The sequence below is a fragment of the Falco cherrug genome, chromosome 5 (assembly GCF_023634085.1).
Source record: "Falco cherrug isolate bFalChe1 chromosome 5, bFalChe1.pri, whole genome shotgun sequence".
Lineage (NCBI taxonomy): Eukaryota > Metazoa > Chordata > Aves > Falconiformes > Falconidae > Falco > Falco cherrug.
In genome coordinates this window covers 30,129,281-30,154,604 of record NC_073701.1, presented here as the reverse complement: position 1 = coordinate 30,154,604, position 25,324 = coordinate 30,129,281, and the positions used below count along the sequence as shown (strand labels likewise).

General features: G+C 35.2%; 1 protein-coding gene across 4 annotated transcripts; it reads left to right on the top strand.

Annotated features, from left to right (window-relative positions):
* Positions 1 to 4: 4 nt before the first annotated feature.
* On the top strand, positions 5 to 24,849 carry NUP37 (nucleoporin 37). 4 transcript variants are annotated; one of them, XM_005435045.4, is made up of 10 exons: positions 5 to 108; positions 1,470 to 1,689; positions 3,903 to 4,027; positions 5,006 to 5,078; positions 11,033 to 11,127; positions 20,601 to 20,691; positions 22,456 to 22,637; positions 23,171 to 23,221; positions 23,602 to 23,695; positions 24,510 to 24,849. In XM_005435045.4, exons 2-10 carry the CDS (start codon positions 1,534 to 1,536, stop codon positions 24,621 to 24,623), a joined length of 981 nt encoding a protein of 326 aa, XP_005435102.1. In that variant the 5' UTR covers positions 5 to 108; positions 1,470 to 1,533; the 3' UTR covers positions 24,624 to 24,849. The 4 variants fall into 4 exon arrangements, with proteins under 4 accessions (XP_005435102.1, XP_027655212.1, XP_055567015.1 ...); XM_027799411.2 differs by lacking the exon at positions 5 to 108 and adding an exon at positions 524 to 542; XM_055711040.1 differs by lacking the exon at positions 5 to 108 and having other exon boundaries at positions 1,468 to 1,689.
* The last annotated feature ends 475 nt before the right edge of the window (positions 24,850 to 25,324 follow it).

Sequence of the window (25,324 nt, the reverse complement as noted above, 5' to 3'; positions counted from 1 at the left end):
GGGTAGCCGCTGCCCCGGAAGCACAAGGTTGCCGCTCCTGGGCCGGGAGGTGCTGCGCTGTTGGCGGGAGAGGCGGTGGCAGCGCCGCTGGTGTCTGGGGCCGCAGAGGTGTGTGTGTCCCCGTGTGAGGCGGGGGTAGGGAGCTCTGCGCCAGGGCCGGGGGGAAGACGGTGCTTCACCCTACCAGGCCCGGGAGCCGGGCTGGCCTGCCTGCTGAGTGGGTGTGTGGGTGGGTGGGTGTGGGCCCGGGCTCTCGGCCTTGCTTGAGGGCCGGCTGCGCTGTGGGACCGGCACAGCCTCTGGTAGCCTCGCTCGGGAGTAGCAGCTATAGGTCCTGAGGGACAAAGGAGAGAGCAGTAGATTAAAGCGGGGAGAAAGGCGGGGGAGATGCGGGTGCGTAGGTAACCCGCACGCCCACGGCTCGGTGTCCCGAACTGTGTTTCCTAAAGGAATGAATCTAATGGCTTTTTTGATATTTTCACTTAAAAGGTAGTCTGGTGGCCTGTGTTCAGGGGAAGACTTCAACAAAAAGAAAAATACGGGTAGAGTTAAAATTTGTATTTGGTCTTAAAAGCATAGCTATATACAAGTTATATGGCTAAAGTATTAATGTGGTGGTTTGTTGTATTACTTAATAAACAAACATTGCAACTATGGAGAGTGTCATTGCATCTCAGTGATGCCCGTGTCAAACCTGGGTGGCTCCCAAGCAAAATATTCAGTCTTGGATGCTGAGACCTTCATGTCGTTAACGCGGCAAAATCTGTCAAAGGTCTGAGATTTAAGGCTGTTTTCTCCATGTGGTGTGTAATTAAAGGTCTGATTTCCCAAAAAGGCTTAAACTGGTGGGACTACAAGGAGTGATTCTGAAATTAGTTGGGTTTCTCATCCTCTTGGTTCTAGCACAGGAACCTGATTTTCTTAAAAACTGTTGAACAGTAAAGTATGAGTTCTCTGGTACACAGAGGTGTAGGTGCTCTGTCCACAGTTGGAATGGCTTATGTCATGAAACCATGTTTAAATGTTATGCGTGACAGTATTCTCATTTACAGTTTTGCAGCCTTGATTCACTCTGCTTTTAGTTAGATACATAGTCTTTAAAGAGGTATGCAAGAGAAGCTGAAGGTGGTAATTTATCATTTCTTGTCATTTGGCTGAAAACTTAAAAATTCTGTATGTGACTTTTCTGGTGTGTACAGTTGCTTAATTGCTTGTCTAGGCGTTTTCAACAGCAGCACAAAATTTGCAGTTATTGCTGGAAGTCTGAAGAGGCAGTTTTGAATGTATATTAGTTATGTTAGTTAATCTTTTGATTTATACATGCTACATTTACAAATAATGACCATATGTGCAGCTTTTGTGTTCTTAAACATGTTAGAAGAAATTTTGATTTATTGTGCCACAAATGCCTTCCACATTTTTTCTTTGTGCAAATGAGTAATGCGTGGGTTTTAAAATTTTCCGTTTAGGAATGTAGATTTTCAGCCTGGAGAAGACATCACTTCCATGACACCTTAACCTAGTCCACTGAAAATGAAGCAAGATTCTACTAGAAACACTGCTTACACTGTGGATTGTGAAGATTATGTGCACGTGGTAAAATTCAATCCATTTGATAGTGGAGATGCATGTTCCCTCATTGCATATGGTGGTAATAACTACGTAGTTGTTGGGACATGTAGATTTCAGGTTAGTTTGTGTTATTGTTCATTTTATTAGTTGCTTCCTAAAACTTACTTTGCCAGCACCCTTACTGCACAAAGGCCTTGGTCACTTTCCTGTTTCCTCCCCTCCCCATGTAATCAAGGGAAGGTTTTACCTGTTTATTACGTTAACAGTGCTCAGATATTTTTCTTCAAGAATATATATATACACATAAACATATAAAATACACATTGGTATAAATTACTGTCCTGCTTTGAACAGAGTAATAGAATCATAGAGTGGGTTGGGTTGGAAGGGACCTCACAGATCACCTAGCTCCAACCCCCTTGCCGTGGTCTGGGGCACCTTCCACTAGACCAGGTTGCTCCAAGCCCCATCCAACCTGGCCTTGAGCACTTCTAGGGATGGGGCATCTACAGCTTCTCTAGGAAACCTGGTCTAGTGTCTCGCCACCCGCACAGTAAAGCATTTCTTCCTAATATTTAATCTAAATCTACCCACTTTCAGTTTAAAACCATTGTTACTCGTCCTGTCCCTACACTCCCTTAATAGATGCGAAGAAAACAGGACTATTCCACTGAAAGAGTAATCCCATTTTAGTACCTCTTACTAATGTTGGTGACTGCTATCTGAGAACTATAAGCACATGACTTTGGAAATATGTGACTTAATATTTGCTCTATGTTGTTCTTTATCATCACAGGATAATTGGCTCCTTTTTTTGCAGTTATATTTTGTTCTATGTACATTTGCTATTTAGATTAAATTAGTTTCTAAAGCTTTCAGCTAGTTTGTGAAACAGCAAAGGCTATAACTACTTGCAGCTTTACAATTAAGGTGTCTGTGTTAATTTTATAGATACTTCTGTAGAAATAATTACCTAATTTAACTCCTTTTTTTGTTGTTGTTTTTTGCTTTCCCAGTTGTTTTTATTGGATCTCTCACAGACTGTTGGAAACAGTAAAACATGTTTTCTTACCTTGAAATTTAGTCATTGAATGAAAATGTAAAACACTGTACTGTATATTTTTATAATGTGTAAGATTTTTTTAATTAGGGATATTTTTTGCCTAGGTGCTTGAAAATCAATAGAAGACAACTGTTCTTTGGAATCTATTTTTAAACTTTTTTCTTCATCTTGCTTCCCTATTATACAGTGGGTTGTCTTTTTTACTTTATCTAATACAAATAACAGCATAACTGCTCTTTTTATTATTATTCTCTAAAGCCTTACTGTTGGAAATTTTCTGAAAAACAACTGGTTCTAACCACAAAAACCTACTGTCATCTGTATTTCCCTCTGTCTTGTTTCTGGTGAAAAGAAACTAATCAAAATTTTGACAACCACTGGTACAAGGTATATTTTCTATAATTTTCATATCCTCCCTTCCCTTCCACATATGGAGTCATTGAGTATTTTGGAGTAGGGGAAGAAAATGCTATTCTTGCTCCTTGCTTCAGGAAGTATTGAAAAACTCTGGGTAATTTCATGCTTCCTCAGCTAGCTTCTTCTTAGTCTTTACATTACTCAGAGGGCACGCAGGGACATTCTTTACCCTGAAGCAGAATCCTGACATAGAGAAAATTTTGTAGAACTATTCTTTGAGGTGCTCCATTAGATGTTTTTAAAACTTTTTAAAGTTTTATAGAGGTCAACTGATTGACTGAATCAACAACCCCAACTCCTTGTTTCATATTTCCCACCATCCAGTGTGCTCACCAGTGGGAAGAATAGACAGGTTAGTAATTCTGGTCATGTTAGATGACAAAAGGTACCTTTCTAGCTCATGCTGTTTGAAGGATGATGTTCATGAAGTGCTGGCATTTTTCTATAGTCCAAAAACAGTTCAGAGAGAAAATAGCTTAAATGATGTGCTTGCTTTTGTTTCTGTTACTTCTTTTCATTGCAGTGTATGCTTACCATGCTTTAGTAAGTAGATTTAATTGTATCTGTGAAGATACTACTTGTACAAAGAATGGGTTCAGTATATTTGTAGCTCAGTTCCGATTTTTGTGCTCTGCATTTGGCCTCTGACTTGAGACTGCAATCATTTCATGTATTTTTAAGTACTTATATTCAAGTTGATACTTTCTTTATGTTCCTAGTTTTCACTATGAGGGTGTTAACAATCTACAGATACATGTAATTTTGAAAGCCTTCCAATTTCGTATCAGTCTGAATTGTTAGAAGTCATCAAAACATTGTTCTGGATTAGCTAACTACAATATTTCTATAGGAGGAGGATGCAGAAGTGGAAGGCATGCAATATAAGACACTAAGAATGTTTCATCATGGAATCCGAGTTGATGCCATAGCATGGAGTCCAGAAACTAGACTTGACGCTTTACCTCCCCAGATAAGGTATTTTGTAGTAAATGAGTACAATGAATCCTTGTCTCTTACTTGTTCTCCCTAATTCCTTAATGTTGGACTAAGCTTAAAACTTATGGATAAAATCTGACTCTTTAGAAATCACTGACAAAGTCTAAGTAGAACATTTTCATTCTTAGTCGTGCTTTTTTGTTTTGTTTTGTTCTACTTCTTGTGTCTCTTGCCCCTCCCCCCAGTGAACTAGCAGGAAATAATTTTTTCCCCTTTTTCATTATTTTAATGGACCTAAAATGTAGTCAGTTCTTTGTACATCTGTGAAGAAGGAATTATTTTAGGAACTTTACTAAGGATGAGACTATTGTAGCGGCCTGCTTTATAAAGTTATTTGTAATGGTCTGCATAGTATGGGCTGTGTTTAGGAGTAGGTCAGATGCTATTTGTGAGACCTGTTGAGGTGTAAATCTAGAAAAATAGTTAACTATTAAATATGCACTTAGGAATTAAAATGTTCTCAGTAGCTTCTGAGCCTATTCACAATTATGGTTGCTTACTGCTGCATTTTTTTACAGTCTTTTTTTAAAAAATACGTTAGAAATTGGTTTATGAATTTGTTTCGGTATTTTAAAAGACTGATGATGAGTGTTCTTTTTTGTGCTCTGCCACTTAACTTCTTCCAAGGCAAGTTTCAATGGCAGTTGTAAGAGGTATTTCAGGTAATTGATAGTGGATTCAGATTTAGCTTTGAAAATGTTTCGCATTTCTTTCCATGGAAAAGTATTCCTGGCACTTAATACACACTATTTTATAAGTAAGTTCCAATTATAACCCTGCTTGTTGCCAAAGCAGAAAAGTTAAAATAGAAGCTTTTGTGTTTTGGGTTGTTTTTTTTTAAATTGGAATTTTCATTTGCATGTCACTTTACAGGTTTAAACTGAAGGGAAACTGATAAAAAGTCAACTATTGCAGTGTTAATTGACTGAAGGGCTTTTTTTTGTCTGTTGGGTGTAGGTTTTGTACTGCGGCTTCTGATAAGAAGTTAAGGCTATTTACGTCAGACCTGCAGGATAAGAATGAATTTAAGGTAAGGGCAGCTAAGCTGATTTTTAAAAAGTTCTTTAGTCTTTAATCTTTAAGTGCCCTTCTGCCCAGTTTTGCTTAATGTATTGTTTGAGGTACAGCACTGAACTGTGACAGATCCTATATCCATTATTTCTAGAGCAAATCATTGTATTGTATACCTTTTTGCCTTGAAGTGGGAATAGCTGTACTTATCAGCTACCTGATCTTTTGATTTTAAAATATTTGTGTAACAATTTAACCAAATTGAAGAAAAGCAAGTAGAGGTTTACTGATCTTCTAATATACTCATAAACAGTGTCCTACAGGTGAATTTCGAGTACCATGTTGGATAAGGTTCCTTTATGTACAGACCTGTAAGATTTTAAGTGGTATAGGTGATTGGATTGCTCTATAAGAAAAGAAAGTTTAGTAATTTCTCTGTCATGGGGAACTGGATGTTGCAATTCAACTCTTTCAGACTGTAGAAAATTTAAAGAAAGAATACTGAATTTGATACATAACTGCAGACAGGTACGCTAGACATGCCCATAGGCTGTCACTTTTTTATGTCTAAGATTGAAACACAGGAAATGTCTACTTCAAATACAATTTTGTTTCCCCTTCTTTCAATGTAGATGGTAGTGTTCTTAAACGAGGTCTAAATATTGTCTTCACTTCATAAACTGAAGATTGGTTTTCTGGAGATTTCTGTTTTTGCAAGACATCAACTCCTATCTCACTCTGATGTGTACATATTTTTCAAAATTCTGCCTTTGAAACAATGGCCCAGTCCAAGTTCTAACGTTAATTAGATGTTTGTGCTAACCAGTTTGAATTTGTTTTGTTGAGATCTCAACCAAAAATGTAAGCAAGGCTAGTTAGACTAAAAAATTGTGGAAAAGGGTTCCTTCTTTTAGTGCTTTTGAATATGATAATGCCTCTTTTGGTGGCAGCTGTGTATGGAGTATTATAGTGTACTATTTTCAAGGAGAAAATAATAGATTTTCACTTGTGGTTTGGTAATTTGTATTAGTAAGACAATAATATTTGTCACACAGGAAGTAAGTGAATTGCAGATGTCACATGTGGCTGTACTGATAATGGAGTGAATAAAGCATAGCATAAGAAGTAAAGATGGATAATAATGAAAAACAGAATGGCTTTTCTTTAAAGAAACTACTTTTTATGTTACTTGATATGTGCACATACTGTTAATTCCCTTCCTTCACCTTTGGTCATCTTGCACAGCTTTGTCACCCAGGCAGGGGGATAGCTGACATAGTTATAATCAACTTGGGTGGCACTTCTATCAAAATATTTATATAAGTTTTTAATGCTGATTGCTTGTGAGTTGATTTCTGTCGTTCCTTATTAAAGTTATCTATTGATATAATATCTGCCAGTTTTATGATATTGCAGACAACAGCAGCTTTAATTTAAGTTATTAATTAAATCTTTTGACAGAATGTAAAGTTACTTATTTTATGTCTCTTGCAATTTGAGAAATTTATAGAACTGTTCATAAGCATGCAGAAGCAAGAAAATGGATGAAATTGTTAATAACTGTAGATAATTGATGGTTAATAAGTGGAAATAATCAAACATATGGGTGAACCTGGTACTACAGGCTTTATTCCGCTAAATTCAGCATCTAAATTCTGATTTTTTTTTTTTATTATTTTGGATTAACAAGGGACCTGATCAACAATCTGCTAAAATCTATGAGAAGTCTCTTGACTTCAGTGGACACTGGTTCAAGCCATGGATGAGTGTTTTCTCCCACATAGTTAATAAATAGGAAAGCTGTTAATTATTTTTATTGGGGGTTAATTATTGTTCAATAATTTTTTGCCAAAAGCTGAACGTGACAGCTGTCATAGTGCATAACTTTCATAACTCCTCCTGTTTCTACATCATCTGGTACTTAGCAAAAGGCTAAAAAAAAAAAGCTTCTATACTCTCCAGAGCAGACTTCATGTCTACACCAGCTTTCAGACTCTCCACACTGATGTGGGATACAACCCAGACATAACACTAGGAATTACCAATGGATCTGCCAGTTTGCTTGTTAGGAACTAATTGCTTCCAGAGAAATAATCAGTATATTCTAACTTCACACAAGCTCATCTTTGATAATTCATGAGCTTAAACTTTTAACACACAAGTTCAAATAAGCAAGTTTATTCCAATGCAGAATTCTAGTAAGCCTTTTATTACTGAATTAGATTGAGATATACAAACAGCACACTTCTGAAATAATAATTTTGACTATACCAAATGAGATGATTCTCTTCTAGCTTATTATCAGTGCATGGTGTGTATTACAAGCAGAGCAGCAAAGGGGGCAACTCAGTAGTACAGTCTGGTGAGTGCTCTTTTTTCAGAGTAGGATTTCTGTGATAAGTTATTGTTTCCCCAGTTCTGACAAGGTATTTTTCTGGTTATCAGACCAACACAAATGACATTTTAAACATGCAGTTCTAATTTAGGGGATTTTTATAACACAGTAGCTCTGACTGGATGCCTGGAAATACATTTGAAATGCCACATTTACATTTCCATTAAGATAGCAATTATTTTTCATACAAGAAGGTTCATTGGAGAACTGATTCATCTACCCTTAGGACTTCTTTCTACTCAAAATGCTCTGACTTGCAGTTATAAACTTCTACTGCAAAAGTGTGTTCATGGCATAACGCGTCAGAATAATTTTTTATGACAGGTAGTGAGTACAGAGACTACAGAGCATTAGACATTAGAATGTGGTATTTAGTGTTGGACATCAGAATGTGGTATTTAGGCTGAACAGCCACAGATCTAAGTACTGTAAGTACAGAATTTATTTTGCCCCAGAAGGAAACAAGCAATTAGAATATCTTAATTATTCATCTCTTGTATAAACTATTCCAGTGTTCAATGTAGACAGAAGGATCATAGAATTTGAGTTTCGTCAGCTGAAGATACCATGGGTTGCTTCTTCATTTTTGACACTATAGAGGACTAAAGATCATTTGGTACTTACACAATACAAATGAGAAATGTTGGCTTCAATTTAAAAGTAAAGATATTAGTGTTGTTTGTGCCAGCTCCATCACTGGAATTAACAGTGTAAGAACTTCAGTAAGGATGTACTGAGACTGAGGAAAAAGTAAAAATCCATATTGTTACTGGGTCAGGCTTGGTCTAATGTCAAAAATAATCAGGAAACAGGAAATAAAAATTACCTAATAGTGAGGAACTCACTAGTGAAAAGGAAGAATGTGGATTAGTGTGTTTATGTCCTTCAGACTACCTTCTGGTTTTTTTTGACAAAATGTGTGGAAATAATTTCTCCAGATAATTATCTTGATTTCTTATACCTGGATTATCATTGTACTATCTACTTCTTGTCAAGAAAAATGTAACGCCTTACTCTGATTGAAAGTATTTGGAGTATCTCTGATGTTCACAAATACTTGGTTAGCTATGCTGAGCTGGCTTTCAAAAAAGTTTGATATAATGGTTTCTTAGTAATGGTCAATTGATAATACCTCAGAAAAGCTATTTCATAAACCTGAGGCTGAACTCATGATGAACACATTCAAGACTTTGATCCGTTGTATGGTGCATACTTTACATGTGGGATTTTCAGGAGAGGTACAAAATGTGCAAAGCTGAAGGAAGTATGTGATTACAGTCAAAATGTAATCTCTGAACATTTTGTCTTTTATAGTAAACAATTAGTATGTGTTGCTTTTGGAGGGATAGACGGAGTAATCTTACTCTGTTTTCCCAGTGGAAAAACTGTCTTGATGTAATTATCAACAAGGAACTTGAAGCATACTGAGTTTTCCATTACTTTGTCAACACGACTAATCCAAAATTTATGGGTTGGATCAAGCCCAGAACAACAAACAAAAGGTAAAATATGACTGATGGATCTTCATGAAACCTTTTTCTTCTTTTGAGGTTTTCATTTGGAAATGAATTGTGGCTTCCTTCTCCTGCATCAAATTTTGTTTAATAAAAAGCATATTTCATCAGAACTGCACAAGTAAAATGAGGCAGGATATTTGAATTTGGAATGCTGAAAATTTTCAAAAGACTTGGCATTTCTGTCTAAATAGTTTAGCATCATCTTAGGATGTATTAGTTCTAGTATAATCCACTAGGTTTTAATAAAATTAGAAGCTATTGGAAAACATTCAGTTGGCTGCTGAAAATGTTTCTGTATTGAATTGATGAGGCATTCATCAAATTTTAAGAGAGGGGGATTTAGTTATTGTGTATGCTTGAGAGAGGTTTGTTTTTTGGGTTTTATCAATTCTGCATTTGTTCTTCAGAATAGCTACACTTAGAGAACAGATAGTGTGTTTTCTTTTCAGAAAACTGTAGAACTGCTTGTTTTCATTTGCCCTTGTTTTCCACTGCAATCTCTCCATGTCATGCTATTAACCAGAGAATATTTTCATTTTATGATATCTTGCTGAGCAAAACAAGAGAAGCTATACCTTGAAACTTAATTGGTGGGACTGAGGAGGATGGAACAGTAAGAGATATAACATCTACCCATGGACTTTGCCTGACATAAAATTTTGAGATCTCTGTCAGAAAGACCATAGATGCAGTTAGTGAGGGAAAATACATGTAAATCCTCAGATGGAGCAAACTGATACCTTAACTAGCTACAGATTTTCTAATGAGACCAGAGATGATTTATTCATATCTAGCCCCCATGTGAATGAATTTGAATGTACTTTAAACTTTGACTGGACCCTAAATGAGATGAGTTTTGCATGCTTGCTTAATGCTAAATGTGTATAAGTTCTTTAACTTAGATTTTTGAGGATACTGTAAGCATCAAAATATCAGTGATACCTGTAGGTAAATGCAAAGCACTGAGTATAAAGGGGGGGGGGGGGGGGAAAGGTGCCTTGATATTATGGCCAAGATAACTGAAAAGCCTTTGAAATACGTAAAAGTTATCTAACTTTTAATTTTTACAAAAACTAAGATTTTTATTCAGGAAATCTATGCTGCGAAGTTGGTTTTTGTTACAGATAAATTATTGTTAGCACTTTGAAATAAAAATGTCATGATTAAGAAACTTCGGGCAAGAACAGTTACACAGGTACAAGGTCATGCTTTGATACAACAGTAAATGTTTACTTTTGAGTGACAGTTCATGTGTGCATTCACATGGCAAGTGCTTTTATCCTGTTGTTTGAGAATGGATTATCTATTAGTTCACAAGAAGAGAAATATGCATTATACCTGATCTTCTTTCCTTTTCAGCACAACAGCATATAAACACAAGGCATCGTGTCTGTTCTTCTCAAATGCTTCATAGATACTGTGCTTAATTGCTAAGGTGTTGTATGGCTTGCTTGCTTTTGCTTGTACAGTTGTTCTTCATTTTTGGATTTCTTAGTCTTCAGCCTGTGCTGTCTTCTGTTTCATCTTCTTACAATTAAATTTTTAACTGTGTTTTCTAAAGGTAGCCTTTTCATCTGCCGCCTTTAGTGGACATATCCTCTTAGGCAATTTGTGTGCTGACTGCTTGGAAAAGGACACATACTGGACAAGTGGCTGGTTTACTGCTCCTTCAGGAACTCTTGCTGGTTGCAGGAACCCCTAGCGAAAACTAGTATTCAGAGATGAGAGGTACTTACCAGTAATCAGAGTTCTTTAAGATACCTAGATCATGCATACATTCGCTCCCTGGTCATTCTTTTTCTTTCTGACATTTGTTATGTTCTAACTTCAAAATTCAGTGGTCAAAAGGAGGATAAAAAACTCCAGTGCAACTCACTGATCTGTCAAGCAAGATATTTTAAAGAACTCGTTACTGATAAATACTTTTTTTACCTTCCATGTGAAATGACAGCTTTATCTTAACACTCATACATCTTTTCTTTAGTGGTTCTGTTAAATACATTGTGGACTGATGGATCAGTCAGCTCTAAGGTAAAAGTATTTCTTTTTTCTGGTTGACAGACATTTGATGGCCACTCAGATTACATTAATGATCTGGTGTTTGCTCCCAAAGAAGGTCAGGAAGTTGCAAGTGTAAGTGACGACCACACCTGCAGGTATGCATTTTGTTCAAAACATTATTGAAATAGTACTTTTTCTGTGAGTGTATGCTTTATGTGCTTGCTTAAATAAATAAGAATTTTTTATTTTTAGTGGGCCTTCATAGCCCACTAACAAGACGACAGATGGACTAGTCTTGTTAACTAGGTTGTGGACTGGCTTTTTGTTGTGACTTGCGAGTTCAGTTTTTTTCAAAGCAATATTTTGAACTAACTAGATACAATGTGAAGAAAACTGTTCAGTCTTGGAATGACACACTGTATATAATTTCTCCTGCTGGGACAGGGATAAGAGGCACGAGAACAGAAGAGAAGAGACATGCATAGCTCAGCACTGAACTGTACAGTCCCCTATCCATTCTGTCATCAGATGACTCAACTTTAAAACCAGTGTGTGTGAATTTGTCTGCTTTCCCAAATTTACTAGCCTTACTAGGAGGTGGGATTACATAGCATAAGGACAGTACCATACTAATACAGTGGTATTGGCAGCTCATAATGCCATGATTATAGCTGCTTCAAACCTATTTATGAAATTATTTGTAACTGGAAGTAAAAGAGAAAAATGGTTAAATAATTTGAAAAATGCTGGTTAAGGTTTTGTAGTACAGGAGTTTTTACCCCCATCCTCCTCTTCTAGTAATGCACATGAATGTGTAAAGCTGTTACTCTTATCCCTTCAGTATAGCTTACAGTTGGAGGGATCAGGAGGGCGGCTATGCAGGCTTTGCAAGTTGTTGCAGTAGCAGCAAGAGACTTGAGAAAGTATCATCTTTGACTTTTCTTTGTAATAGCTGTGATAATTGAAAACCTGTCTCAGTTAAAGGATCAGTTTTAGTTTTTTCTCTGATTATATGAATTATGTATTTGCTCTTTGAAGTTACCACCATATCAATTCCTATATAAATGACCAGGTAGTACTCAGAGGGGAAAAAAGTTATTTTTTACTTAAGCCTTCTTCTACCTGATAGGAGAGAAGAGAATAGCTCTTAGAATGATTACACTGTGTATGAGATTTTGTAAAAGGCAGATCATCAACTGGCATAAATCACAGTTTAGTAGCTTTAGTTGAGCTACTCTGTCCTACATAAATAGAAAATTTAAAAGGCTTGTGATTTTAACACCCCTAGGGAACTTAGAAATAACTAATGTGACAAGTAGGCAGATTTTCCATAGACGCCCTGTGCATATTCCCAACAAAATCATTAGGAATGAACAGTATTATTCGTAACTTGTTCTGATTTATTTCCTATCCTTGATTTCTTCATCAAATCTAAACTAATACTGGGTTTATTCAGCAAAGAGCTGTTTGAATGTGTGGCCTTTTTTTATTTTATGAAATGCTCAGTGTTCCTGGGATGAAAGAGAACTTTTAAAACCAGTAGTCTCATTGACACTAAAATAAGGGGAAATGGGAAGTATATAATTAATGTATACTCTCAAGATTTCAACTTCATAACTCTGAAAGACATTTTATGCAGTAAACCATAAAGGCTTTGGTTAAAAGCCATGGGAAATAGTAGGATTTTTTTTTTTCGGCTACTTGAGTTCTTATTTTTTCCATTCATGCATGCGGAGCATGAAGACTTTTTTATTGAATTTAAAGGTTACACTTTCAAAACCAATGGAAAATGCATTCCTTGGGACTTACCAAAATCATTCCTTACTTAATGTGTAATTTGCTTCAGCAGTAATGTAAGAAGAGGAATAATTATTCTGTCTGTAGATTTCTGTCCTGAAATTGTTCTCAGAATACATCATCTGTTAATACCTTTGGAATAAAGCTCTAGAACAATTAGTATAAGAATATGAAGTTTTGAATGTTTGGGTATTGTTCTGTTAGAGTTCCACTTTCAAGTCTTAATACGATGTCTCATTATGTCCAGAATATATACAAACATGTTTTGATCTTCCCTGGTTTTCACTCAGTTTTAAATTTAGCAGAGATCTTTAAAGAACTTGAATTTTCAGTTTTCATGTACTAAACAATCTTGCCACAAGCTGCTGCAATAGTGACATCTCAGAGCTGGACTCAGTCATTTTGGTTGGAAGACAGTTTAAGTCAGATACGGGTTATATTCAGTGTTCTTCTTACCTTTAAATTGCTGCTGTGTCATTCAGAAATCCTTGTTGTTTCTTGTATGTAGTCTTTGTTGGCCTTGCTGGTCTGACAACATACGACTTTTTCCCAGCTTGATGTAGAACTGAATTAAAAATACTCTTGCATAAAATAATTGCAGTAGCTATGTTATGTAATTGTGAATAAAAGTATTATGTGCATTCATAGACAGCTGAAGAGGTGTTGGTATGTAAATGTGCTGTACACTTCAATAATCTTGCGTTTCACTGCACTGAGAATCTCAAAACTAATATGACAAACTTAAAAAGAATTGCTTTTCTGAAAGAAGATACCTTTGGAAGACTCTTAAAACCTACCATGTTGCAGTTACTCACAACTGTATATATTAGAGATAAAATTCTTGTAGCTAAAAATTACATCTGCAAAGTTGATTGAAAAATTCAAATTCTGGATCCTAAATATCATACATGACTTCCATCATTTTGTTCCAAGGATGGCTATGTTCCAAGATGGATGAAGCTGTTCATAATCATATAGTTAATTTATATTTTGGGCAGGCTATTGTAATTTTCAAATTTTGCTTTGTTTCACTTTTTTACACTTTTTATAATTATTTTTCTTTAAAAAATAGAAAAAATATTTTTAAAGTTTGCAAAATTCTAAAGAAAATGCTAAAAGACTGGCAGAGAAAATAACTTGTTATATTAAACAAAAATTTGAATCAGTTTTATTTATGTCTTATGTGTTAACATACTGAATACAATTGAGGTAAAAATGAAAGTTTTTTGTGTATACATAAAAAAATCAAATTAAGATATCTATGTTTCTGCTGAAAGCCAAACTTTGTCATGGCAGAGAAGTGAATTGCCTCTTGGATTTAATCTAATTGTTTTCCTTCAGATCTAGTTGTTTTTTCTTCATGATCTGCCTTTCATATCTTGGTTTCAAAATTCTATATAATATTTATGTGTAATTAAAGTAATTTGCTTGTCCATTTCTTGGTATCGTAAGGTTGGGTTAATGAATAAGAAAAAATCTTTTATGATAGGTTTAAGGACTATTTCATTTAATTCCTTAAAATTATAATGCATTATACACTTTGAACATTTGTCTTAAGCGTAGCAACATATGTATCCCACTTTGCTAATGAGAACTGTGTGTGCTACTCCCTGTGAACCACTCTTAAAAACTATTGCTGGCTTTTTCGTTATGATTTAGAAACAGTACAGGAGACTGCAGGGATTCAGATATACAAATCATTTGGTTTTGGTACTTTAATGAAGGCTCTGCAAAAACAGCATAGGACGTGTTTGGAAAACAGCACAAGCTTAACAATACCTGATGTTTCTTGAATTATTTCATGCAAAATACCATCCTAGTAAAACCCACTAGTCTCATATGCATGCTAAAAATTAACCTCTGACTGTTAAAAGGTTAATTCAGTCTGGCTGATAACCACCACATACTCCATCCTCATGCTGAACTGCAAGATTACTGACAGTGTCAGGCCCTTAATAATGGGAGCATGGCAATTTCTTTTGTTCATCAAGTGCTGGATAGCCCTGTATTTTAAAAAGCTGAAAAGGACTCATCCATCCCTCTGTCTCCCTCTCTATTTTTTTTATTACCCCTTAAACTATATAATTTTCCTCTCTTTCTGTGTGTGTAATAGAAAAGAATGTACAGCTGACTTATCTTCCACTTCATCTGTGAATGTGCTTGCTCTTTGATTCCTTTCTGAGTTCTGTACAGTTACTTAAGCTGTGGCTTATGCTGCTTCATAGAAAAGGACTTACGTGAATTTATCAGCCACTGTCAAGTTCAGCCTTCTCTGTTCCACATACCACAAATGCCAGTCCATCAGAAGGTTAGTTTTTCTCCCTGGACAGAGATCTGGGGGAATGGTTTGGTATCACTGGAAACTAAATTAACTAGAGTCTCAAAATTTATTGTAGTGTTTCATCTGTTTTTAGGGGTTTTTAGTCTGTGGTGTATTGGTTTACATGGTTACTCCTGTGTCTTATTTTGTGTGTTATTTTGTGTAGGTCTTTCTCCAGACAATGTGAAGTGAAAGCCAATGGGAACTCCTGTTTGGTTTTTTATGTCTTCTGTTCTTTAATGTGTTGCCAGCACCTGTTGCCCTTGAGTCTTACCTTGTTAATTCAATAAATATTTCAGTCTTTGCCTATATTGAAAAGCTGTCATTCTCACTCCTGCCTCCAAAACTATGTTTTATTTCCATCTTCCCATTCCTAGTGCACTCAGTTACGGATTTTTGCCAAAATTTTTTTAAAAGTTATCATATTTCATGTTGTTCTGTCTTCATCTGTGTGATAAATTCCCTAGTGTTTCTTCATATAAGACATGCCATTCTGAAATATTTATCCTTTTTGAGGTGGGATGATTACAATTATCAAGCTATGCATTATAATTGATGAAAATATAGGAAAGTCTTGGATTATTTTTAAGAGTCTAGTCTTTGACTTCGCACACTTTTTGTATACGTCCCTGTATGTCTCCCAAATGTAATCTTACACAATTTCTGTTGTCCTTTACAGCCATGATGAAAGTATTAACCAATAACTTATGTTATACTTCACAATCACTATGCAAGTATAACCGGTCTCCTGTTAATGGTATCCAGTCAGCTGAAAAAAAAAAAAAAATTTTTAAAAACCTCACTTTCTGAATCAGATGTGCAGAATGTGTTTCGGTCTGTCTTAAGTGTGAATGAATAAGCCTTTAGTTAGGAAATTTTCAGAATATATGGATAAAGTGGTAGGTAATTCCTGTGTGATGCATTATGACTTATGTTAAGGGTCACACAGTCCTAGAATGTAGTCTAGCCTGTAAATTGTTTTAAATAGAAATCATTGCATTATATTTGTTTAGCATTTACCTTTGTATTTTAGGAAGTTATTGGCAAAATTGCAGTTTTGAGTCTCTCGGTCATACCATAGGAGCATTTAGCTTTGCATTTACATTGGAAACAATTAGCTGGTAACGCTAACAGCTAATTTTTCTTCAGTTGAAAGGATACAACTGTTGCGTCATGTTTTTGTAAATGCTGCTTAGTCTCTAGCTTTATTTTAGATAACTTTTAAAGGTATTTCAGTAGTAGTAGTAATGTATATTTCTTGGACTTATTTCTGAGTGTGCATGTTCTGAAATGCGTATTGGCAAAGAACAGTCAGTTGAGACACTTGAGATACTATATGTGCAGTTCCCCTGCTTCTCCCACTTCTAGCAATGTTGCAGGGGTTAATCAGAATTACATCCCTCAGTTACACATGAAAAATAGATCAATGCTTGCATACCCAAATAGATATTACAAGAAGCCAGAGGTAACATGGATTTTAATGCCAAAATTGGAAAGATTCTAATTACTAATTTTTTAATAACATTGACATTTCCATTGACCACCAAAAGAAAGTGGTGAACATGGTCAACTTTCTGAAAGAGCATTTACACATTTACTCTATGAAAATGCTTTTATTTCATGGATCAGAAGTAAGTGAAGGAAATGCTCTACAGGCACAAATTTAGGAACCTGTATGCTGAGTCAGGAGATAATTTAAGATGGCTGTGTGTGGTGACCTAGTGCTAGGCGGCACAGATGGATTTCCCCTTTCTCCCCATGCAACCACTTTTGTGGCTTGTTTTGCACAGTGTGCTGAATAGGGAGTTCTGATACCTGATTCTGCTACAGATTTTGCAGCAATGAAGTGTTAGTTTGATAGTGCATTAACTGATTTATTAAAAGTTAGTCTTTTATTTTCTCAGTAAAATAAAATAAATCACTGGAAATTGTCTTTAATATTACACCTTTCTCTTCTTCTGAACAGCTAGAGGGGATTTCTGCAGTTCTGCTTCAGCCTTCTGTTCTTTCATGTCCTGCCTTAAATCCTTTTCCAATCTTTGATAACCACCTCCATATGGAGTTTGCAGAAGACCTGAGACAAGGCCAGTGTTGGGTATATTGTCCACGGTGTTAACTAATCTCTGCACTTTCATTTTCTTTTTCTGAGATCTTCCTTTTCTCACTCCTTGTGCTCAATGAGGAACAGCTTTGCTGTACCTTTGTTGTGTGAGCTCTGTAAAAGGAATCTCTCCTTTCTCCATAGTCCTCGAAGCTTTTCAGAGGTCATAGGATTTTCCTCTCATGTGCAGTATCTCTGATGGAGGTATCAAGAAACATCAGCAAGGGGTATTTTAAGTTAGATATTACTATTTAAAAAACATGTTGGGCATTTTTAAGAGTAGGTCAGACAGTAATCTGTGAGTAATGGTACAAGTATAGTTGATCATGCCTTGTGGTTGGGAATGGTATTGGATGACAAGGTTTTGTTCTAGCACCCACCCCACTCACTAAAATTGCTGGCAATCCTATGGTGCAAGAATTCCCTTTTTTACTTAAATCTTCTGGGGATTTGAGAAATGCCTGAAGGTTGAAATATAGTTTTGTTCTTTTACTATTGCAAATGATTATTTTTATTCCGTTAGGATTTGGTTTTGCTCTCTAGTTCAAATTAATCAGAAAGTTAGAATCTAAAATAAGGATAATCTCCATTGCCACAAGACAGGTTTTCAGATGTTCTAATGAATACTTTGCCAATTTTAATGAAAGTCCATTGTGTGATAAAATTACTGCACATATGCAGCATGTCATTATCCATATTCATGCATATGACATACAATATAGTTGTTCCAATGTAGTTTGAATATCTTAATGCTTTGAGAGAACTGCAGTTGTTATTTATTTGTTTAATCATAGGATATGAGTGACAAGAGAAACATACTAATACCTCAGGAATTTTCTTTAAGGACATTTGCAACTATCTGTATTTCCTGTTAGTTTAAATTTTATGAGCACTGCAGTATGTAATTTCTCCTTAGTTACTTTAAAAATAATGAATTTACTGAGCAGATCACATAGTATTTTTGAGGCTTTCCATTATTCAAACTTTGGCCCTCATTTCAACTGTGGTTATTCAGACTTTTCTCCATTAAATTTATGTTGAAACTTTTTTTAATATAAAAAAAAAAACGACAAGGCCAAATAACAAGTCTATACAATGGTTGGTGGGAGGAGGAGGAGAATTAAGAGGGTGACATATTGCAAGGTTACAAAAAATCAGGATGTTTGGAGAAGCATAGACACTAGTTTGATATAAAATCATCGTAATATTAGTAAAGTTTCAAGGGCTTTGAATGGGAGACAAAATGCTCATTCTTTTTGGATTGATTTACATGATAGGAATGTGGACAAAACTAGAGGGTTTTTTAGCATCTGTAGCTGATTTGCTTATGATTACTGAGTAATTGAGTAACTGCAATTCAGTTTGGCTAAATTTTTGGTCTTTGCACATTTTTTACTTGGGTTAGAGACAAAGAAATATTTTAAAAAGTTAATTGAACACATATGTAATTGTAAACTTCCATACCAGCAATGGACTTGATGCATCAGACAAGTATCTATTCTGATATGTATTGCATGGTTTGTTTGGGGTTTTGTTTTGGGGTCCCTCCCCACCCTGCACCCCTCCACCCTGAATGATACCATTTTTGTTATCAGTAAAGAAACCCAAAAATAATAATAAGGGCATTTATCCTTTTTTTCCCCCTCCTGTACTGTTTGTTACTAACAATGTTACCATTCTTACAAAGTAAGAGATACAAGTTTTGCATTTTATAAATAACAAAGTTAGGGAGGTAGAAAGCATAAATTTCTGTCTCAACACCTAATAACCTTGCTCACTTCAGGGAAGGAAATATGATGGCATGCTCCTTTGGTCAAAATGATTCACCATCTTCTGTTGTATCATAATTTTCTCTCTGCACAGTAAATACACACGGAAAGTGTTGATTTGACTTGGACAAATCTACAAGGCAACATTTTTGGCAGTAGAAGAAAGTATTGTATGTTTCTAAATTACCTAATCAAGTAGATATTTCATTTTTTAAACAATTTTCAGGTTTTTGTTTTGACTTTTTTTAATAAGGACACTGATTCTTCAATATTAGAGACCCTGTGTTTTCTGCAGGGAGAGCAAATATTTGATCTATTGTGGTTTGGCATAAGAAAACAGCATTGTTCATTAAATATATTTACTTTATTCCCATATATTTTGTCTAGACTTATGATGTATTATTTAAGAGTTTTTTTGAAATCTCTTAAATACAAGGCTCTAAGCACCCTGGTGAGATATAAACCAAAAAAGTCTGGAGGAAGTCAGCAAAAATCCTCTAGAATAAACAATAATAGTACATAACTACTCATCTAACTCAAAAGACTGGGCAGAACACTACTTCAAAAAAATTGGCTTTTTCTAGGGTTTTGGATGTCAGCAAGGCCTTAAGGATATATGTGTATGTTTCATTGCTCAAATGCATATAAATAGTATGCAGCATTGTGGTTCAGACTAATGTTCACAACTGTGATGTCTTTGTCCTACAACTGAGCCGCTGATTTTGTGGGAAAAGAGGCAGTTGAGCAGTGGCTGTGAGTCTCGGTTTTGGTTTTGTTGCATTTTATAAGCAAAGTAGCTTCATGGCTCACTACCACTCAGACTGAATGCATCCAAAGAAAACTCACTCATCATCTAACCTAGTTACTCAACATCTAACTTAAGAGTGTTTCAGCATACACTTCCCTGTCAATCCATACTGACCCAAATATTGTTGATTTTTTTATTATTAAATTTAAACTGCTTGATATGTACTGTAGGTGATGTTAAAGGAAAAGATTAAACTGGCACATATGATTTATTGGTTGAAAGCTTGCCAGGATCCTTTGTTGGGCTAGTGTTAACCTCTGCTGTAGATCCTTTTGTTTGCCTTAGCTTCATTTGTAGTTTCTTGTATTTCCATTACACAATCTTGTCTTACCAGGAAAAATTGGAAATTCGTGTATTAGACAAGCAAAATACTTTAGTGGTATTGTAATAGTGGATAATGGTCTTATCCTTTATGTGGTAATATGGATGATTTAAGTTACTTGGTACTGTAGGTTGCTTGTATCAGCTAGACCAACACTGACCTTTCTGCTTTGTATTGTGTCACTGTTACTCATGGTATAGTACAAAGGCTGTGACTTAAGAATAAAGTGGAACATCTCCTCTAGATTTCATGTCTAGACAACTAAACTTGTCAAATTACTTTATATTCCCCTTTTAAACAGAGGCTGTGCCTAGTTCATCAATGTTAAAATACCTTCACTTCAGCACTGACCGCTTTTACTGACTTCTTGAAGTGATAAAGCACAAACACTATTTCACGTGGTCGCTTCCTTTGTGAATGTATTGAGGCACTGAAAGTTTATGTATTTGCAGTCAGATGGCAATAAATTGATTAATACTTTGCCTTTTTTGTTTGTTTTTTTTTGCTTTAGGGTTTGGGATTTGGAAGGAAATGAGAAGGCCCATTTTGTTTTACGTTCTCCTGGAATGAGTGTTTGCTGGCATCCTGAGGAGGCTTTTAAGGTTGTGTGTTTCAGCTCTTCACCCTCATCACCTTTCAAATAACAGGAGGGTGGTCTTACCTAAACTATGAATCTTCAGTGCTGTACTAAGATTAAAGCTTGGGGAGCTAGTATCCATTGTAACTGGATATTGGTTGGATCTGATAATGTGAATTCTCATTCCCATTCTTGTCATTTTACCCTCAGTTCCTCACTCCTCTCATCAGAATTATTCCTTCTTGATCACATTTGATCACATATATCAACTGTTGTTGATAACTGTTCTGCCAATTGCATGTTAACTTACTGCTATTGTAGAAAAGTTGAATTTTTTCTCAGTTATGGTAACACTGTTCACCAACAACATAGATTCTTATAAAGCATGCCAAGTTTTGAAAAGTACCCGTTTGAAGTTAGCAAGAGATTTTTTTTTTATTTTTTTTTTGCTTGGAACATATGAAATACGTGCTGAAAAATAAAAATAAATCAATAAACTGTGATTTTATACCTACCTGTTTATTGCACTGGGGAGGATTAACCAGCTGATGTGTACCAAAATGTTCAGCTTCTTTAATCGTCTAGTCCTTGTAGTCTTGGATTTATTATTCCTGTTGTGTTACTCAATAACTGCCTTAAGTAGCTACAGATAGTTTTTCAGATTACCACAAAAACACACACTTAAAATAGAAAAGCAGTCAAATAAGGTATCAAAATATTTACATAGCGATAGGGAAGAAAGATCAGTAATTTCATCATACTTTCCACCAATATCAATATCCAGTCCTTACTAAGAAAACTAGGAAAACTGTTGATTCAAGTGGTATCACGAATGTGCTTGCTACTGTTTGCTAGCAAAGTTGCCCAGTAGCACAACAAAAGTACTAGATATGCCCAAAAATTGCGGTATTACACTGATCTTACACATTAGCTTGTCTTTTCTTGGACCCTTATGAAAGAGTAAGCACAGGATTTTAAATTTTTTTTAAAGAGAAACCGCCTTCAAAAATCTTGTAAAACTTGACAGACTTGATGGTTGCTGAAAAGCTTACTGCAGGTCAAAATGCTTACTGTACCATGTCCTTTAGTTTGCAGAAGAGCATGTTTTGCTGACAGCTCTCTTTTTCCAAACAAACTTGGAGTATTGTTTTTAATGGTTCTTTCCCTTCCTTAATTGTTGTTCATGACTGTCTGAGCACATAATTTCCTCATGGAGAAAACCTCTTTCATCATTTAATCAGGAAGCTCTTTCTACAATACATAATAAACTGCTTGAAAATATTACTATAATGAAAACAGTTTAGATAAAATCTGTTGCAAAATTTGTGATGTTATATAAAACCATTAAGTGTGAATTCAAATTCTACAGTTACGCTGATTAATACTGTTATTTCCTTATACAGCACTATATCCGTCAGTTCCTTGTACTCGGAACAAGGACTCTTTAATTTTAAAAGAATAATTTTTGCTTTACAATTCTAAAAGCACAGTGCATTGGTGGTTAAGAACTGGTGCTTCTAAGCACCAAAATTATATGCATAGATTTCTAACAAGATATATAGATAATGTAATCGTTAAAACAATGTGACAGTAATACAGATTAAAGTGCTTTTTATTTATTGGTGGAAGAGTGTTCAGAAGAATGCTTTCTGAAACAAAGTGAAAATGATACCTATTTTAATATTACTAATATTTGCTTGAAACTCTGCTAGGTTTGCTATAGAGTAGAAAACATACTAAGATTCATTACACGCTGAGTTTACAACGTTATATTAATTTCTCTTAACAGCTGATGGTAGCAGAGAAGAATGGAACAATCCGATTCTATGATCTAATTACACAGCAAGCCATCCTCTCCCTAGAGTGTGAACAGACGCCGCTGATGTCAGCAGACTGGTGTTTAAAAAATACTCTTAAAATTGGAGCAGTTGCTGGAAGTGATTGGCTAATCTGGGATATCACTTGCTCCAGGTATTTTCATACATGAATATGTTTCTTTATTCTATTCTTAGGCAGCCATGAAGAGATGTAGCTACTTTGCTATTATAGCACTCAAATGCACTATATATTTATATCACCTGTTCAGTAAATAAATGAACATTCATCAGGAATTACAATATCAGTGCAGATCATTCCTTGGTATTGTTTGTTTCATCTTTATCGATATTTATCTGGTAAAAATAACATTGTCTTTTTGCCCATTTGAGACAGCATCTCACTACTGTTTACCACTCACTGTAATGTTTATGTGTTAGTTAAAATTTCATTCTAAGTCATAAATAGATAATTACTGAACCATAACTGAACCGTAATAAACTGGAAAACTACTTAAGTTTTCCTACCCCAAATTGAGATGTAAGCTGCAGGAATGCTCAGGTCTTCCCTCAGCTTCTTCACAGAGAGTAGATTTTCTTCACTGTTTAATAGATACATGCTTTTGGTACTTACAGTATGAGCTGTCACTGTTTGCAGAACAGTTTTTTTACCCTGAATGTCTGTTTTAGTTATCCACAGGATAAAAGACCTGTCCATCTTGATCGAGCCAGATTATTCAGGTATTAGCGTTGTTTCTATTCTGTGGATTTTGTCTATATAAACCTAAGTATACACAAGGAGTTGTGAGTTTAGGGAACTGCTTGTGTCTCACTTAAGTAATTTTTAAGGGGACCTGGTCTATAAACTTTGCAAAATTTGTGAATGAGCTAAATTTAGTATATATGTCTAAAATTCTCATGATTTTTTTCTGTTTTACAATGATGGGCATATGGGGCTGTGGGTGGTGAATCATTTACAAGCCATTTCTCTGAATTTCTCTGGTGTTGGTGGAATATTTGACAGCTTCACACAGTTAACTGCAAGGGACAGAACTCCACTTTCTGTGCACTTCTGATAGTCTGATAGCGATATTTGAAAAGTACATTAATTTTATTAATAGGTGGTCCCGAGTAAATGAAAATCTGTTTGCAACCACTGGATATCCAGGAAAGACAACTAGTCAACTGCTTGTTCATCATTTAGGACATCCCCAGGTAAGTTTTTGAGATCGGCTTTTGGCTGGAATTGCATTTGTTCCCTTCAAATCAGGCTCATAGATACTTAAAAGCTACAATTAAAAGCTAGCCCAAACTGTCCAGAAATGCTGCTTGGTATACCTATTTTATTTTGTGTTATCCCTGCTAAGAAAAAAAAAAAAAACCACACCACACTTAACCTGCTATTTTAAAAGCTGCTTCATCTTTGTTTTATTTTACTTTGTCTTACTGGTGCTAAGGGGAAGAATAACACATTAACCCATTATTTAATAAATTTTTCAGTATTTCTAGTTCTAAAGAGACTAGAAGCAGGTGGTTGTGTATTTTACAGGTTTGAACTAATTATATTTTAAATCATTAATGAAAATATATGAATACAAAGCATACAAAATATTTTTGTTTTGCTGGAGTTAGTATACATTTGTAATGCTTACAGTAAAAATACTACCTCCAAACATACAAGTTGTGAGTACACTTAAATAACAGGAAGTAATTTCATTAAAAAAGGTTTCTAAGTTTGAAAATATGCCTTTAAAATAATAATAATGTTAATGAAAATAGTTAAAACTATTTGTTACGGAATATTTTGCTGTATCTTACTTAAATGCAGTAAGTAGCTACTGGAACTAAGCAGATAATCAAGATTTTTCAATTGGATTTCTGTTGTATTTTAACTGTATTTGTTAAGGAGTACTAAATCTGTGGTCTTTTATTTGTGCAACTTGGTATATCTGGTATAAAAATAATCTATATGGTAAATGGTATTGATATTTCTCCCTCCCTCTCTCTTTCTATTTTTTTTTTTTCAAAGCCCATTCTTACTGGCACTGCAGCTGTAGGATCTGGTTTGACATGGCATAGAACTCTTCCATTATGTGCAGTTGGAGGAGATCATAAAATTTTCTTCTGGGTAACTGAAATGTAAAATAAGCATTTGCCTTCAATATGAAATTTTACAACACAACGTCTCTTTTGTGGTAAAACGAAGGAATTTACTCTTTGTACTGGTATTTATTCACTTGGAGAACGTAAGAAAGGAACAAGTAAAATATGAAACATTTGTGTTTGATTTTTAGCTTGCAAATACAAGAACTTTTGTAAAATCAGCTATGCATCTGATACTTGGTTACTTAAAATAAAATACTTTTTTTAACATGGTATTTGGTGTGAAATTAATTTTTTAATTTTTTTTTAAGAGATTTTGTGTCTATCAATCTCAGCCTGGCAATGTTGTGCAGTTAACATGGCTCAAATACTTTGAAATTGTCCAGAGTACCTACAGAAGGAACACCTGTGTCTGTATTAACTTTCCTGACTATCGCTATAAGAAACAAACGCAATAGTGTACTGTCATAAAATGTTGTCTGTGAATCTGTTTGCTGAATAAGCTAGTTACCACTAACAGTGGTAGGAAGCTAATGGTATTATCAGAATGATAATTTTAAGAAGTATTTCTCTTAAGATGACCAAGGGATTTACTTCAAATATGCCAAAGAACATGTGGCTGTTTACAGACTTTTTACAGGAAAATCAAACACATTCTGCTTTCTAGAAGTGTATTTTGCTTGTCCCTCCCATACAAGACTCAGAAATGAAGTAAAAGAGGAAGAGGACAGAGGCAACTTC